General features: G+C 40.9%; 1 protein-coding gene across 1 annotated transcript; it reads right to left on the bottom strand.

Annotated features, from left to right (window-relative positions):
- Nucleotides 1-1,107: 1,107 nt before the first annotated feature.
- On the bottom strand, nucleotides 1,108-14,238 carry gaa2 (alpha glucosidase 2). The gene is made up of 21 exons (XM_080881179.1): nucleotides 14,053-14,238; nucleotides 13,213-13,314; nucleotides 12,452-13,024; nucleotides 11,627-11,772; nucleotides 11,228-11,393; nucleotides 10,857-10,953; nucleotides 10,229-10,348; nucleotides 9,145-9,263; nucleotides 8,871-9,002; nucleotides 8,671-8,781; nucleotides 7,374-7,487; nucleotides 7,183-7,267; nucleotides 6,986-7,103; nucleotides 6,737-6,870; nucleotides 6,388-6,539; nucleotides 6,003-6,151; nucleotides 5,783-5,924; nucleotides 5,596-5,694; nucleotides 3,898-4,062; nucleotides 3,540-3,686; nucleotides 1,108-2,558 (listed from the first exon to the last, which is right to left on the bottom strand). Exons 2-21 carry the CDS (start codon nucleotides 13,297-13,299, stop codon nucleotides 2,496-2,498), a joined length of 2,919 nt encoding a protein of 972 aa, XP_080737305.1. The 5' UTR covers nucleotides 13,300-13,314; nucleotides 14,053-14,238; the 3' UTR covers nucleotides 1,108-2,495.
- Between the last annotated feature and the right edge of the window lie 761 nt (nucleotides 14,239-14,999).

The following is a 14,999-nucleotide window of genomic DNA, read 5'->3' as shown; positions in this document are numbered from 1 at the left end:
AGTCATGTGGAAGAAAAGGACTCCACAGGACTCTGTAGTCCCTTATAAGCACACCTTTACTGCTTCCATAATAATTAAGGTGGTAAGTAGCAGCCAGGTGGTGCTGATCAAATGCACTTGATAAGGTGATCATCAGCAAGTGTGAGTACCTTTATAAAAGCAGATTCTCTGGCAGATGCACAATTGTGCAACCTTCAGTGAAGCTGCAAAACACCCAAGAGCTACTCTGTTATATCAGAATCTACAGGCCTCAGTTAGCATGCTAAATGTTAAACTTCATGATAGTTAAATCAGGAAAAGGTTTGAACAAGTGTGACTTATTTAGAAGTCAGAAGATGGCAGCACAGCTTAGGTTTGCCAAATTGTGTCTGAACAAACAGAAAAACCTCTGGAGCAAATTTCTTTGGACATGCAAGACCAAAGTAGAGATTTTTGGCTTTAGTGTACAGCAACAGAGTTGCTGAAAAACAAAACTTTAGAACAAGTGTGATGCATGGTGGTGGAGGGGTGATGATTTGGGCTTCTTCTGCAGACACAGGACCTGGGCAGCTAACAGTCATTGAGTTGACCTTGAACTCCTCTGTATACCAAAGGACTTTAGAGTCAAATGTGAGGTCATCTATCTGACAATCGAAGCTTGGCCAAAATTAGGTCATGCAACAGGATAATGATCCTGATGACAGCAGCAAATCTGCAACAGGACAGGTGAGAAACAGAAGGATGAAGGTGTTTCAATGATTCAGCCAAATACCTCAGCTGACTCCAATGCTGTGAGAGTTGTGCATAAACCAATGTCCACATATCTCAAAGAAATGAAGTAACACTGCAACGAGTGGGACAGCATTCCTCCAACATGACGCGAGACTGATAAAGTTACAGAGAAACTGATTACTTCAAGTTCTTGCTGTTGAATGTGATTCTACAACCTACTGAACATAGGATGTACTTTGCTTAGTCCTGTCCTGGTCATTGGGAGACCGTGCCCTCTGCTGGCGAGTTTACTTCAGCACTTCAAGAAGCAATACAAAAAACATCTGTTCACTACTTTATAAGAGAAGGCCTCAAAACTGTACATCAAGTTAAAACACAAACAAATAAAACAGGAAGTCTCTTTATTTTGAAATGTTTTATTGTCTGATGTTACACTCAAATAAAAGTCAAACTGAAATTCAATTTGAGCACATAAAATTTATAATACCTTCAAAATAAAATACTGCAAACTGTCGGTGACACTTGAAGTATGAGTACATCACACGAACACGCATTCATGTCGTTGTCAGCATATTCTTTTCCAGTGTTGTCTACAAGAATCCGTGAGAAATACTAATTCACGGCAAATGTACTAAATCAATTTCAAATTTAGGCAGAAATGAACAGTGCTGATCTAAAAACAAGGAAAACAAGTTTTAGCTTTCATTTGTATTCTGCTCTGTCAGAGTGACGAGTCACAGTAAAATGATTGTACAACACTTGTAATCAGCAAAGTCCTTCTAGTGTTTAACAGTAATATGGTCTTCAGCGTTGAAAAGGGGCTGACGTTATAAAGCAGAGATGCTTAAAAACAAAGAAAAAGAAGAAAAGGAATCATAAGGCACACCCACCTGTCCTATATTGCAGTACTAATTAGTGCAAAACAGACTGTAAACAACTTTCAAGCACATGGAACAAACTACATGATGAACTATGCTGTCACATTTTAAGGAAGCTAATTTTATCTCACTCATTTATTGCACGTCATTTTTCTGCTCATGAGGACTTAAAAAAGGGAACAAAAGTAAAATTAAAAATGCAGTGTTGATTACATTAACTTAGTATAGACTACCCAGACCAAACTATAATATAAATCAGATACACACAAAGAGAGTGGTCTTCCAAAGACATTAAAGCTGCGTCTAAACTGCTATTGGTCAGTGATGACAAGCTTTTCAAAGCATGCCGAGCACAGGAAGGCGATTTTGACTAATTGTGCAAAGCCTGCATTAGGATGATATTAACACTACAATATGACCCCCTCGCTCCTGAGTACCTTAAATTTCACTCCTAACTGACGGACACTTTGCTTTGGCTCTTTATTCCTAATCATCGGGTATAAACTCTTAACATTCACGCAACCTTTGTATTCAAGCGCGTTTGCATTGACGTCAGCAGCTGTGATCTTTTTTAAGTGAATCCCTCCCTTACGAAGCCTACGAGCAAGACACCCAATGCAGATGTGGAAACACTGACAAGGACATCTGAATGGTGAAAATGTTGAGCCCCAGTGATTTCATTTCTACGCTTGCTGCAGAGCTATACAGGCATATCCCAAGGAAAGGTTTGAAGAGTTAAGTGAAATACTGCTCTTTAAAGGGCGACGACCATCAATGAAGTAAATTACCCGACATCCCTATTTCGCATCGAGTGTCTTTGAGTCAAGAGCCAAAATAATTTGAAAGAAATGGCTGTTCTTATTCTTGGAGATGGTGCGCTGTGCAAGCTTGTGGCTTCACAGCTGCTTACATCCAGCTGATGGTGAAGTTCTGACTCAGGCTGAGACCCAGATCAGCGACTGTTAACACCTGCAGAGAGGAAGGAAAGCATCATTACTGTTTGGAGAATATCTTCATGTGAAACCAAAGCCAACACTATCTGCTGTCTGCATTAAAGCTACAGAACACCATGGCAATAACACATGGCTTCATGAGCACAAGTAATACAGGGTTTTAAATCTAAAATCTACTAATTTGATATTTTATTCAAGACTTATTCAATAATATTATTGATCTTTTTTTTTTTTAAATCACTGCTTTTTGTCCATCTATAACAATGCCATCAGAAAATTCTATAATATAAAACTAAGATAACCACATTTACATTTCATACCTTAAATACATGTTGCTGCCAGTTTTTCTGTGCTGGACTAATATCATAAGGTTTTGCATTTCTCGAAATAACTGATCAAATTAATTATTTAATGCCCAAATGCAAAAAAAAATGACAGCTTTAACAGTACACACTGTGTGACAAACGTGTAAAGTAACAATCAAATTAATTTAAAAATATTTTTAATTGAAAATAAAGGAAGAGGAAAAAGATGGAAATACTGGGTACAGTTTCATCCTGTGTTAGAAACTGAAACAAGGCTGATTTATGAAACCTAGCAGCTTTAACAAGGAAGCATCTTTCGGTAAAAACCAAAGGTACCAGGTTTTTGTTTTGTTTTGGTTTTTTTTTTTTGGGGGGGGGGGGGGGGGGGGGGGGTGTCTCTTTTGCAAAGGTGGGAAAACCCAGTAGATACTTGAGTTCTCTGTTGTGCTGCTGATGTGGTTGTCTCCAGCTGTGGAGTCTGTTAAACTGAGAAAGGTCGCTGTCATGAGAAACTGATTTCAGACTCGCTTCTTCTCTCTGTTGACATAATTGTGATGCTCTGCAGGCTTGATTCACCATGTGCACTTCTCTGTTTGCCCTGTCAGTCTTTTTAAGTTTTTTTTATGATGTGTCACCGTTTTCTTTTTCCAAACCTAAAAACAAAAAAGACCCCACATAACTCAGAACCTCACCTGGTTGTTTCTGTAGGTAAACGGTGCATCTTGGGAGTTCACCAACACTCTGCTCGGCTTCTCCTTCACACCATAGAAGGAGGCCGACTCCACAGTGATGTATGACGCCTCGATGTGGTTAGAGAGCACCTGGGATGTCATTGTGTTCTACAAAATAAGGTAATAAAAAAAGCTCAAACCATTTTTCAACAACACGGGTGAGATTCTCTGAAAACAGCTAAATTAGACAGGTCCAGACACAGTTCATCTACACGAGCAGCAGCATGATGTGTGAAGTCAGATAAAGTAGGCTGGAGCAAACAGGAGCAAACACGCAGGGTAGATTACTGTACTCTACAAAATAGATGAAGGTGAGCACCTGAGCAATGCTGAAGATGATGTAGGCGTACTGGTTGGTCTCGTAGGTGTCGATGGTCTCTCCATCATCCCAGAACAGATCTCCACTGGCTGAACCATCTTGAGAGAGAGCTGAGACGAGGTGGAGAGGCTGACCGGTGCTTACCCACAGGGTCAGGTTGGGCGCCTGTTCAAACATGCACAGAGAGAAAACATGAATGTGAATCAAGTGGAAGACACACACACGTCTGACCAGTAGAATCACAAATTCACACACACACACACACACACACACACACACACGGTTTTCAGCATTCTTCAGTTTTCAGCACAGACTTAGAGTTTGTTTGTTATTTTAAAAGGCAAAAGTCCAACACAAGGAGGTAGCATATGGAGCCACAGATATCATCGTTTATAGCACAAAAAAAATTTAACAAAATTTTTTGGCGTAATTTGTGTGAATTACATCTGAATGTGTTTGGATTAAATGTTATATTTTTATGTTTGAGATGCAGAGGTTTCAAAAGGTTCAAATAATAAAATCCAATAAACCATGTATCAGGGCTGTCCAACTCCAGGCCTCGAGAGCCGGTTTCCTGCAGGTTTTAGATCTCACCCTGAGTCAACACACCTGAATCAAATGATTAGTTCGTTACCAGGCCTCTGGAGAACTTCAGGACATGTTGAGGAGCTAATTTAGCCATTTAAATCAGCTGTGTTGGATCAAGGACACATCTAAAACCTGCAGGACACCGGCCCTCGAGGCCTGGAGTTGGACACCCCTGCCAGATATGCACTGATAGATATCGGCGACAAGTGTAGATATGCATGTGCTTTCCCTTCATATCTAGCACACAACGGGAGATTGTCTGTTTCAGACACGCTGACACTTCTGGAAACGCTCTGTGGGGTTTCGACGAGAAAGCTGACGAGGTAGGGCTGCCTCCCCCTTACACAGTGCAGTATGGTCTGTGCTGCTTGCTACACAAGGTTTACTGACCGGCTGGCAGGTTAAAGACTGTTTGATGTTCAGTCTGAGTCAGACATTTGCATTCTCACCTCGGCCAAGGTAATGTGAAGCAAAGTTGAGTGCTTCAGCGTGAAAAGTCCCATTTTAGCCTAAATTTCCTTCAAACTTTGGTAAACTTGTTCTAAATTTCATTGCAAAAATAATAATATTGGAGTTAAAGGCAAAGCTTTCACCTTGTTCTCTTACACTTTGCCACTTTTACTGCTGAGTGCTACTGCAGAGTGGATTGTTTATGGTGTGAACAGGATCCAACTTCTATCCGAACAAACTAGCAGGTGCACGCTGCAAGTTTAGGCTACAGCAGCTCCTGTACCCACTCTGTCATGCTTTGCATTCTGGGATCTGGGAGAGTACCATACATATGTGAAGGTCAGTACGGCCAATCAAGTAGCTGTAAAATGAGCATAAATTCTCCATGTTCTCTACTCATCCAGAACACAGAACACTTCCTTTGTTTACTGTTGTTGCTCCCGCCTCAGACGCACTTGGCCAATCAGCAGACTGAACATTCTCACGTTTTTTTTTTTTATGACAGATTTTGGTTCGAGTAAACAAACTGCAGTGTAAGATGCCCTTAGGTTTACAGGGATTACAGCCACATATTCTGACTGTACTATTTAAAAGTCTGCCCATGGTTAATTTGAGCATCCAGCATTGTAACAGGACCGTTTTAGCTGAAAAACCTTTTACCTGTGTTGGTATAATGGAGCCCTCACGCAAATGCAGGTTGATCTTATCTAGAGGCGCATTGAGTCGAAGCTCTTTGCCCTTACTGGTCACACAGTCGCCCTGGGAAGTAAAGGAACACACATGATATAAGCACTCTGATCAAGTCACCATACGCTCTGTCCTCGCACTATCGCTCACAGAGTCTCACCGTGTAATAGTCGTACCACAGTCCCTCAGGGAAGTAACCATCCACGTAGTCCACTCCAGGATCCAACACTGGTGTCACCAACAAACTCTTCCCCCACATGAACTGCTTGTCGATGCCGTAGGCTTTCACGTCTTTGGGAAACCTTTTGAGTACGTAAAGTTATGCACCCCGGAAACACACGGAATACATGAAAATCTGTGCTTTTAGGATTCCTACTCACTCGAACATTATTGGTCGAGCCACTGTGTGTCCGTGCACATGCGCGTGATGGAAGAGAGTGTAGAGAACAGGGAAGAGAGAGTAGCGCAGCAGCAGAGCCTCCTTCGTGGCTGTGCGAGCAAGCGGGCTGAAAGCTGTCGGGTCTTGAGGCTGTAAAACCACAAAAATAAGCCCCACACACAGTAGGAGATGCAAAATAGAAAAATGAATCCATTAGTAGACATGCAGTTACATGTTTAGATTCTCCAAATGACGTCTCAAGCTACAAAACAAACACTGATGTAAAAGTTTCAGGTGTCATCACGAAACTATAAATAAACAAATAAGTACAATTTTCAGAAGCACAGCTAAACCTGTAAGTGATAAACTGAAGAGGACACTCTTACCTTCATGCTGATGGCGTTGTGGTTTCGTGTGAACGGATAGAAAGCTCCCAGCTGAGTCCAGCGGACGCACAATTCCTCCTGCGTCTCCTCGCTGAAGCCGCAGACATCTGCTCCCACCAGCGGGATGCCCAAAAGGTTAAAGGTCAGCATACCTGCACAGAAGGAAATGGGAGTTAAATATCCAACGATGAGACGGACAATTTCACACGAAACATCCTCAAATCCAAAATGATAAATAATAGAAGAGATTATCCAAGAATTCAAATAAGCAGTTTTACGACAACAGATCAGCCACAGTGTCGTCGTTTATGCATCAGTGTGTATGATCTGTATCTGCTGAACTTCTGACCTGCTATAGAAGTGTAAAGGTCTTTCCACTGACTCCTGTTGTCTCCAAGCCAGTGACCAGAGTACATGCCCTGACTGGGGAAGGTGGAGCGAGAGATCACGAAAGGTCTCTTTGCCACAATTCGCTTCAGAGCACTGAACACGGGGACAGAGAGGAAGTGAAAACAACAAGACAAAGTGTGTAATGAAGAAGTATTGTAGTGTTTTATTTCCGTTGCGTGTGTACATCCGAGTATTGAGAGCATCAAACCTTGCAGAGGCTTTAGCTTCCATCAGTCCATACAGACTGTGCATGTTGTAATGTATGGACTGCTTCTGCTGCGCGGTGGCACACAAGGTTTTGGCTCTCAGCAAACCTCCCAGTACACCTGAAAGCAGAAGACCCCATGAAACCCAAATATATTGTATGTTTGTAGTGTGATCTCTGTTGTAGATCCAATCTCCTACCTGGAGTGTAAGGAGGGTTTTCAAGATTGTTTGTTGGGCAGCCACTGGTCGATCCATCCAGGAAGTTTGATGGCTCATTCATGTCCTAAAACCAAGTGAAGTGTTGTCAGATCTTTAAATAATCATAAGGAGACATCTAGGCAGGAGTCAGTGATTACTTATTTAACAGCCTGCACTGTTCTCATACTTACAATCCATAATCCATCAAACGCCACCTTATCGTGGAACATCTGTAGGTTGTCATACCACCATTCATGTGTCACTTCATCAGAGAAATCTGGATATGCCGTGAGACCAGGCCACACCTGGAAACGGGAAGAAAGAATTTTAGTTTAAATTCATGCTTAACATTCAAAACCATGTTCATTTATTATTGGGCTCGCCAGGCTGCACTTAAGAACCGGTCCAGCTGAATTACGTAGAGCTAATGAAGCTGGAGAACTTTCAAAAGCTTTCAGCTATACTGTAGCTACTGTAGTACCGCCCAGATTAATGAGTGAGTGAGCTGTGATGAGCCTAAAGTCAGAGTTTTCTGGTACATGAACGGGGCTCTCTTTTTGTCTTGCTAAATCGCCATGGTAACTTATGTTTAACATAACCTGGTCAGGAGTAGGTCGCTTTCCATGCTCAAGACAGAACGTTTATGGATTCTCACATTCTGTGTCAGGACACTGAACACTTCTATTAAAACCTCTGAATCAGTGACGTCTACATGGGTTTAAGTGATCGAAGAACTGGTGGAGTAAGAAGCTGGTTCAGTGTAACTCTGCTTTCTTTGATTGGGGATTTGATTTGAGACAGCAGGTATCACAATGATAGTTAGCAGCTTTCAAAGAAAGCCCGGGGTCTCTGCGCATGCTAAAATAAAAGCAGGCTTCTGATGCATTATTTGCATCTTCTGCACAAAATGAACCAATTAAGTTCTGCCCAATCAGTCAAGAGAAACAGCAGGAGAGATAAAGGATGTAAAGACTTATTACAGCAAAACACAACACAGGTACATCAAAGTAGAGAAGAGGGGAATGTTGCAGAAAACTGTTAATCCTGTAAATTCATCAGTGAAAGTATTTATTTTACCCCTGGGTGCACTCTCAATATTAACATTAGATAAGTGTATTCAGGTCTGACATGGCCTCCATAATGAAGGAATGAATATTCTCTGTGATAAATACCAATAAAAACATCTTAATAGCAGCAATACTGACTTAGCAGCAGATTAGGCCCAGGCATATTTATGCTTAAAATTCCTGTGAAACAAGACGCACAACAACGAACATCTCTGCTAAGTATCTACTGTGCACTTTGATTATTTCATCAGCAAAAGAATCAATGAAAAAGTGGGGCTCACAAATACTTAAATCTACTCTGGAACAAGAAAGCCCAGCACCATCATATACAGGCTCTAGGCTCAACATGTTTCCCTAACTCATTAATCCTGCGTCACAGAACATGGCTCAGTTAATGTGGTTGTGTGGCTTCATGTCTCACCTTCCCAATAAGCGTTTTCCCTTCAGCATCTTTAATAAAAACTCCTCTCTTTACACCTTCATCGAAGGGCCAGTATGAGCCCTCGGGTTGTGTGCTGCTGATACCCGGGTCCTGAAGGATTAATAAACGACTCACTTAAACACTCACATGCCAAAGCAGACACAAAACACATGAGACCAAGTACACGTGTGTTTGCATACCAGGATCATGACGTAGCGTTGGTTATGAGCATGTAGGTCCCTGACCAGTTCAGGTAGTGTGTCAAACTTTTTTGATTCATATGTAAAGTCCATAAATTTGTCCATGTAGTCAATGTCATTCCATTGGACATCCTGCGATTAAACAGACTCATTATTATTAATAATAAAATGAATTCACTCATCCTAAAGCTACTTAAGAGAAATGCATATGTTTAGGGTTAATTACAAAAGAACAAAAACTAAAAACACTGACACGTACTACAAAAGAAATTACCTGAGGTATCCCATAATTCCTCATGCTCTTGACAACCTCCCACGTAGAATTACTCGTGTCGTAGCCCCATCGGCAGAGATGGTACCCTAAGGCCCAGTAGACTGGCATCGCTGGGTATCCTGTGTCAACAAAGATGGATGAAAAGAAAGCGGCGATTCTCAAAACAAAAACAGGACAAACTCAAGGTGACAGAGGCAAAAGGCTGGAGTTATTTATATAATGGAGTTCCACAGGGTTCTATGCTGGGACCAGTTTGTTTACATTTCACATGCTTCTCTCAGGCCTAGAATACATTTTCATTGCTATACAGATCATAACCAGCTTCATCTATCCATGAAGTTAGATAACACACGGCAATTGATTAAACTACAGTAATGTCATGAAGACATAAAAACCTGGATGACCTCCGATTTCCTGCTTATAATGTGAGATATTTCCAGAGTAATCATCTGTCTTACCAGATTCTTAGTCTAGATGGCATTACTTTGGCCTCCAGTAACACTGTGAGGAACCTTGGAGTCATTTTTGACCAAGACATGTCCTTCAATGCACATATTAAACAAATATGTTGGACTGCTTTCTTCCATTTGTGCAACATCTCTAAAATTATCCTGTCTCAGGGTGATGCTGAAATTAGTTCATGCATTTATTACTTCTAGGCTGGACTACTGTCATTCATATGACTGTTCTAAAAGCTCCCTGAAAAGCCTTCAGTTGTTCCAAAAATGCTGCAGCAAGAGTCCTGACAGGGACCAGAAAGAGAGAATATTTCTCCTGTACTGGCTCCTCTTCATTGGCTCCCTGTTAAATCCTAACTCAAATTTAAAATCCTACTTATCACACGAGGTGATAAGTCTATACAAGGTCTTGAATAATCAGGCTCCATCTTATCTTGACATAGTACTATAGTACTGCATCACCCCAGTAGAGCACTTAAAAGGGAGTTTTTCCTTCCCACTTTTGCCAAGTGTTTGCTCAAAGGGTGGTTGTCTGATTTTTGAGGTTTTCTCCCATGAAAACATGGATCAGGGTGCAGTACACATGCCTACATATATGTGCATCTCATCACAGTGCTACTACTGACCTACAACATCCACATATTGCTGAACCACTGAACCAGGATCAGGACCAAGGAAAATGTAAAAGTCAAGGATCCCACCAATAGTACGCCAGGTAAGGGCCGGGGTAGGCTGGAGGGCCACGTCTGACAAAACAGATAAGAAACTGATGAGACATTTTTCATCAAAAGAAACGTGCACTTTAGAAGAAAATAGAGTAAGATATTAGGCTGATCATTCTCATTTCCAAACTACATCTTCAGTTTGTGAAAGAACAACACAGAAAACAAACGCAGAAAAGAACAGAGGTCTGTATAATAATCTAAAGGTGATTTTCAACATAACTTAGTTCAATGGCAAAATGAAACAAATCTTATTAAAACTTCAGTACATTGCAAATCGTTTTACAGTTTGTGTTGGCAAAGCTCTGAATAATCAATATGACATCTGAGTATGATATGAAGTTTATTGTCACACACTGGAAAGTCCATTTGTAACTTCTGCTTTTATGAAATTGCTTAACTTAGTCAGCTGCTGTCATGTGAACTTGACTTGTAAGCTTAAGCATTTTATTCTGCTGTTCCTAAGTGTTTGTGTATGTGACCTATTGCACATTGTGAAACCAGAAGGTATTAGGGTGACTAACAGACTTACCCATTGCATTGCTGTTCAGCAGGAAGAAGCCGTGTGCGTTCCCTCCATCTTCCATTGCCAGGTAAAATGGATGAGCCCCATACAGGTTTGTCTGCTCCTACAGTACGGAAGAAGAATGCAAAGATATTACAATACATTTCATGTAATCTGCAGTTTTATCCAGCCAGTTAACAAAATTAATTCAGCCTCCTGTCATCCTCCAAAGACAGCCTGCAACAGCTTTGTGAACTGACTGCAAACGTGAGAGCATGGCAGCAAAGTATCAAAGATGATCAGACAGAATAACTAACTGATCATTTTACTGACAAAAACTATATTAACGTGAACATCTGAGGGATCACACAGCAGCTGTGTCTGTGACTGATGGTTACCGTTGGAGGCACATCTCTAGCCCACATGGTGAGCGTGTTCCAGTGGACATCGTGCAGGAAGGTGGAGCGATGCTCGCCCAGGCCATAAATGAACTGCGTAGGTAGGGAAGTGGAGAACTGGAGGAACTGATCCGCGTAGAAGAGAGGCGCCACAGTGGTGTTCAGACTAACAGGAAACATTTGGACAAGCATTAATGAGACTGTTATTTCATAACTGAATACATATATACAGTTAAGAGTATCCAATATGTATATGAATGAGGAAATCTAACTACAGCCCTTTTCTTCAACGTAAGCCAAATGAGACCTACAACACAGAGCCGCAAGTGGAAAAAAATCCCTCTGAATCAGATATTTTATTCCTCACATTTCAGAATGTCCCATTCAGCTCAGACTTACAGTACTGCTCCTGTTGAGCGCCTCTTCACCACAAGACCAAATGGTTGCTTTGAGAGCTCGATGATATAATCTGGGCTTTCTGTCTTGTTGGTGACAGTGGGGACGGAGATGGGAACTTCAAAGCGTGAGCTTGAAGGGTCGGTGATCTTGATGGAGAAAAATTTGTGGTTAACTGACAGTAATTGTTACAAACATTTTATCAGAATTAAAAAAAAAAACAACTTAATTAATCAAGCAAATTTACAGGATTAGATTTGAACCTGATGAAATGAAAAATGCAATGCAAAGGAGAGCAAATTTTTCTTACATCTGTAATAGACAGGTGTAGTTTCTCTTATCTTTATTGTCATGAATATTAATCAATAAAATTATCACAGTGCAAAGGTCAACATGTTTGTTTTATATGCAAAGCAAGAATCAACAGATGTGTGCACTGGAAGTCCATCTGCCCATCTTTTTTCCACATTTAGGTTTCTTACAGTGTGACTCAGTCATTTCATATAAAGTTTCTTAACTATCGCTGTCCAACAATCATGTTTATTTAAGACTATAAGGCAGTTTAGCCCGTGCCAATTTCCATATTACAGCCTTTATATAATACCCTTTTATTTAAACCAAATACTAATTCTTTTATTGGTCTGTCGCTTCCTCCAATTAAGAAAATGAACACAGAAACAGAAGATCAGTGCAAAAACGCAGCATGAATTATAAGTTTTAAAGGCTCTTTAATACATGAACATGAGCAAAATGTATTCATCAACTTGTAAGTTTCCAAAATTTTGCCCTTCTATGTTTTCCATGACTAAATGTGAAACCTCTACTCACCCTGACACGCAGCCGCTTGTCCGTCTCATAACGCATCTCCACTTCTATGGTGAGGATGTCTCCAGGGTAATACATCTTCACCTCCTTCACGAGCGTAGCTTTCTGTCCCAGCAGCGTGTCATTTAGTGACACGAGCGAGTACGAAGGGAACTCTGAAGGATAGAAACACCAAGGGATTCCATTTTTCCCTGACGGGCGACTGGCAGAGGAGAAAGCGGTGGACGCAGGGATAAAGCAGCAGTTCCTTGCCTCGCACAGCTCTCGGGTCACAACCACCCCTCTTTCAGGGTAGCAATCAAACCTCCACGCCTCTGGTATCAGACTGCATGTCTCACTGCGGAAAGAGGCAGCAGTATCGTTCGCTGATGTTTGCACTTTGGGGCCCGGTGTTTGTCCTGGGCCCGGCAATGGCGGTTTATGCTCCTGTTGGTTGGGAGTGTGCAGCCATAACACAGCACCCAGTAGCCATGCTCCACAGAGCACCAGCAGGAGGCAGCCGATCACCAGGAGGCCCGTGGTGACGGAGCATGAAGGTCCACGTTGAAGCAATGAGGCGTCCTCTGGCTCCAGCGCCTTGAAACACAGGAATGAAGTAAAAATCCAGTTTCAGCACTGGATACAGTAAAATACAGACTTTCCTCATAAAGATCCTAATTCTTGTGAGTCATCGTAATGAAAGAGATAATATACTAAAACGTAAAATTGTAAGCCTCTACGGATTATAAAATGACAAACAGATTCATAAACACAAGCTAACTCACTGAAGCCTCGCCTTGAACAGGCTCTTCTGACAAAACTGCGCTGGAAAACTGGACATCTTCAGGATTCAACTTCTTGTAGGAAACCATTGTGGCAATAAGAGTCTATGACAGTGAGAGACAGAGGAGAGCAAAGTCAGTCGAGACATGCAGCCACGATTCATTTCCTTTGTGTGAAGCTGCTGGAAGAAGTGCATGACAAACAGTGAAGTGAAACTTAGTTTCTCCCATTTCAATGCAATGAGTACAATGGAAAAAAATATACAAACAAACTACAGTGTCTGCGATGTCTAATGTTTATTAAGCATTAGGGTTAAGATTTAGGCATTTACTCAACTGTAATAAATGTCACAATTAATGTGCCTAATACCACCATACACCAGCTGTTCCGTGACTAATATACTGGGCATGCTGCATTTTGAACTGCAGCAAGTTTAGCCTTCAAGTAAAGGTCACACATGCGGAAAATACGCGTTAACTGCAGTTATATTAGCTTATATAAACAAAGAAATGAATTTAATGAAATTTATATTTTAATATCGTAATCCAAGCTGCGGTGTTATTCCCAGTCACACGAATGAGAGGTCCTGAACAACTTGTGGCTAACTTTAGCTAGCTACTGCGTAGATATACACGTGAATGTCAAAGTTCACCTAGGAGACGTACGGCCTCTAAGTTCATTCGAGATTTATTTACAGGTGTTAAGCAATAGATAAAACAGCTGTTCACCCTAGCCTGCTACAGTGGTACGCTATTGTTTTTCATTAAGGTTACGTACGTTAGCGTTAGCTTACTTTAGCAGCAGTCTTAAGTTTAGCAAACGTTTACAGACAGGAGTGTTACCTTTAGCGACGTCCAACCGGATATGCTTTATTCTCTGCAGGCGCAGAGGTGCAATATACAGCCCAAAGTTAGCTTTAAATTACGCGTTACGAAGCTAAATTTTTCGTAGTGTTAATAACCTCTGCCACCACAGCCTGCTCGGCGCGGTGTGCGTTTATTTATCTCTACGGCGCTTTCAAAACATCTCGTAATTCCAACAACTTCCGTTTGACGCAGTCCCCTCCAACAAACTTTGAGCATACAGCCTTTATGCTCCACAAACAAATATCTCGTGTTGAGATATATATATATATATATATGGTCGGTAAAATAAAAATTACCGACCATATGTTAGTAATTTTTTGTTTCCCAACACTGGTCAGAAGAACGCTTGCTCTCAGCGGTGCTGCCTTTAGGAGCAGCTGGGACTTCTGTGAAAGTGGTGGCAATATGTGAAGGCGATTAGATGACCAACATCTATCATGACTGAAAAAAACATAAGTAAAAATTTCAAGTTATTACTGCAAAATTTCAGCTTGGTATCCCAAAATTTCAAATTATGTTCCCAATTTCAAGGAATCGGACAGACAAACAAACAAAAAAATTTAAAGAAAAAAAAGGAAAATCAGTTAAGAAGAAGAAAAAAAAAAAAGTAGAAAAATGGCTGTCCCAATTTGAAACATTTTTAGTCTCAGGTGGAGAAATATGATTTACAGATTTTCATTTGTGAAACTTGTGATGCACAATAGTGTAAACAGAATTTTGTGTTGGATAATTGCTTTGCAAAGTATAAAAATAATAAATAAAGTAAAAAATACAGTCCTGCTTAAGTAGCTTAATGGGGCTCAAATTAAATGATCAAAATATATTCCAGAATAAACATACTCACTCACTGTAGAACGTTGCTTTTCCGAATCATATGCATTATATTATTTGTTCACTGTAGCTGGTAATTATGTTACTTTATT

Source organism: Rhamphochromis sp. 'chilingali' (assembly GCF_963969265.1).
Source record: "Rhamphochromis sp. 'chilingali' genome assembly, chromosome: 4".
Taxonomy (NCBI): Eukaryota; Metazoa; Chordata; class Actinopteri; order Cichliformes; family Cichlidae; genus Rhamphochromis; species Rhamphochromis sp. 'chilingali'.
The sequence above is the reverse complement of the archived record's forward strand: the minus strand, read 5'-3'. Positions and strand labels throughout refer to the sequence as shown.

What these genes read in the sequence shown, in the direction of transcription:
- gaa2 (XM_080881179.1), bottom strand. Translation starts at nt 13,299, where the DNA reads ATGGTTTCCTACAAGAAGTTGAATCCTGAAGATGTCCAGTTTTCCAGC. An exon ending in GCTCCATTATACCAACACAG is followed by an intron (nt 4,063 to 5,595) that starts GTAAAAGGTTTT and finishes ATGTTTGAACAG; the next exon opens with GCGCCCAACCTGACCCTGTG. An exon ending in TCATCTTCAGCATTGCTCAG is followed by an intron (nt 3,687 to 3,897) that starts GTGCTCACCTTC and finishes CTTATTTTGTAG; the next exon opens with AACACAATGACATCCCAGGT.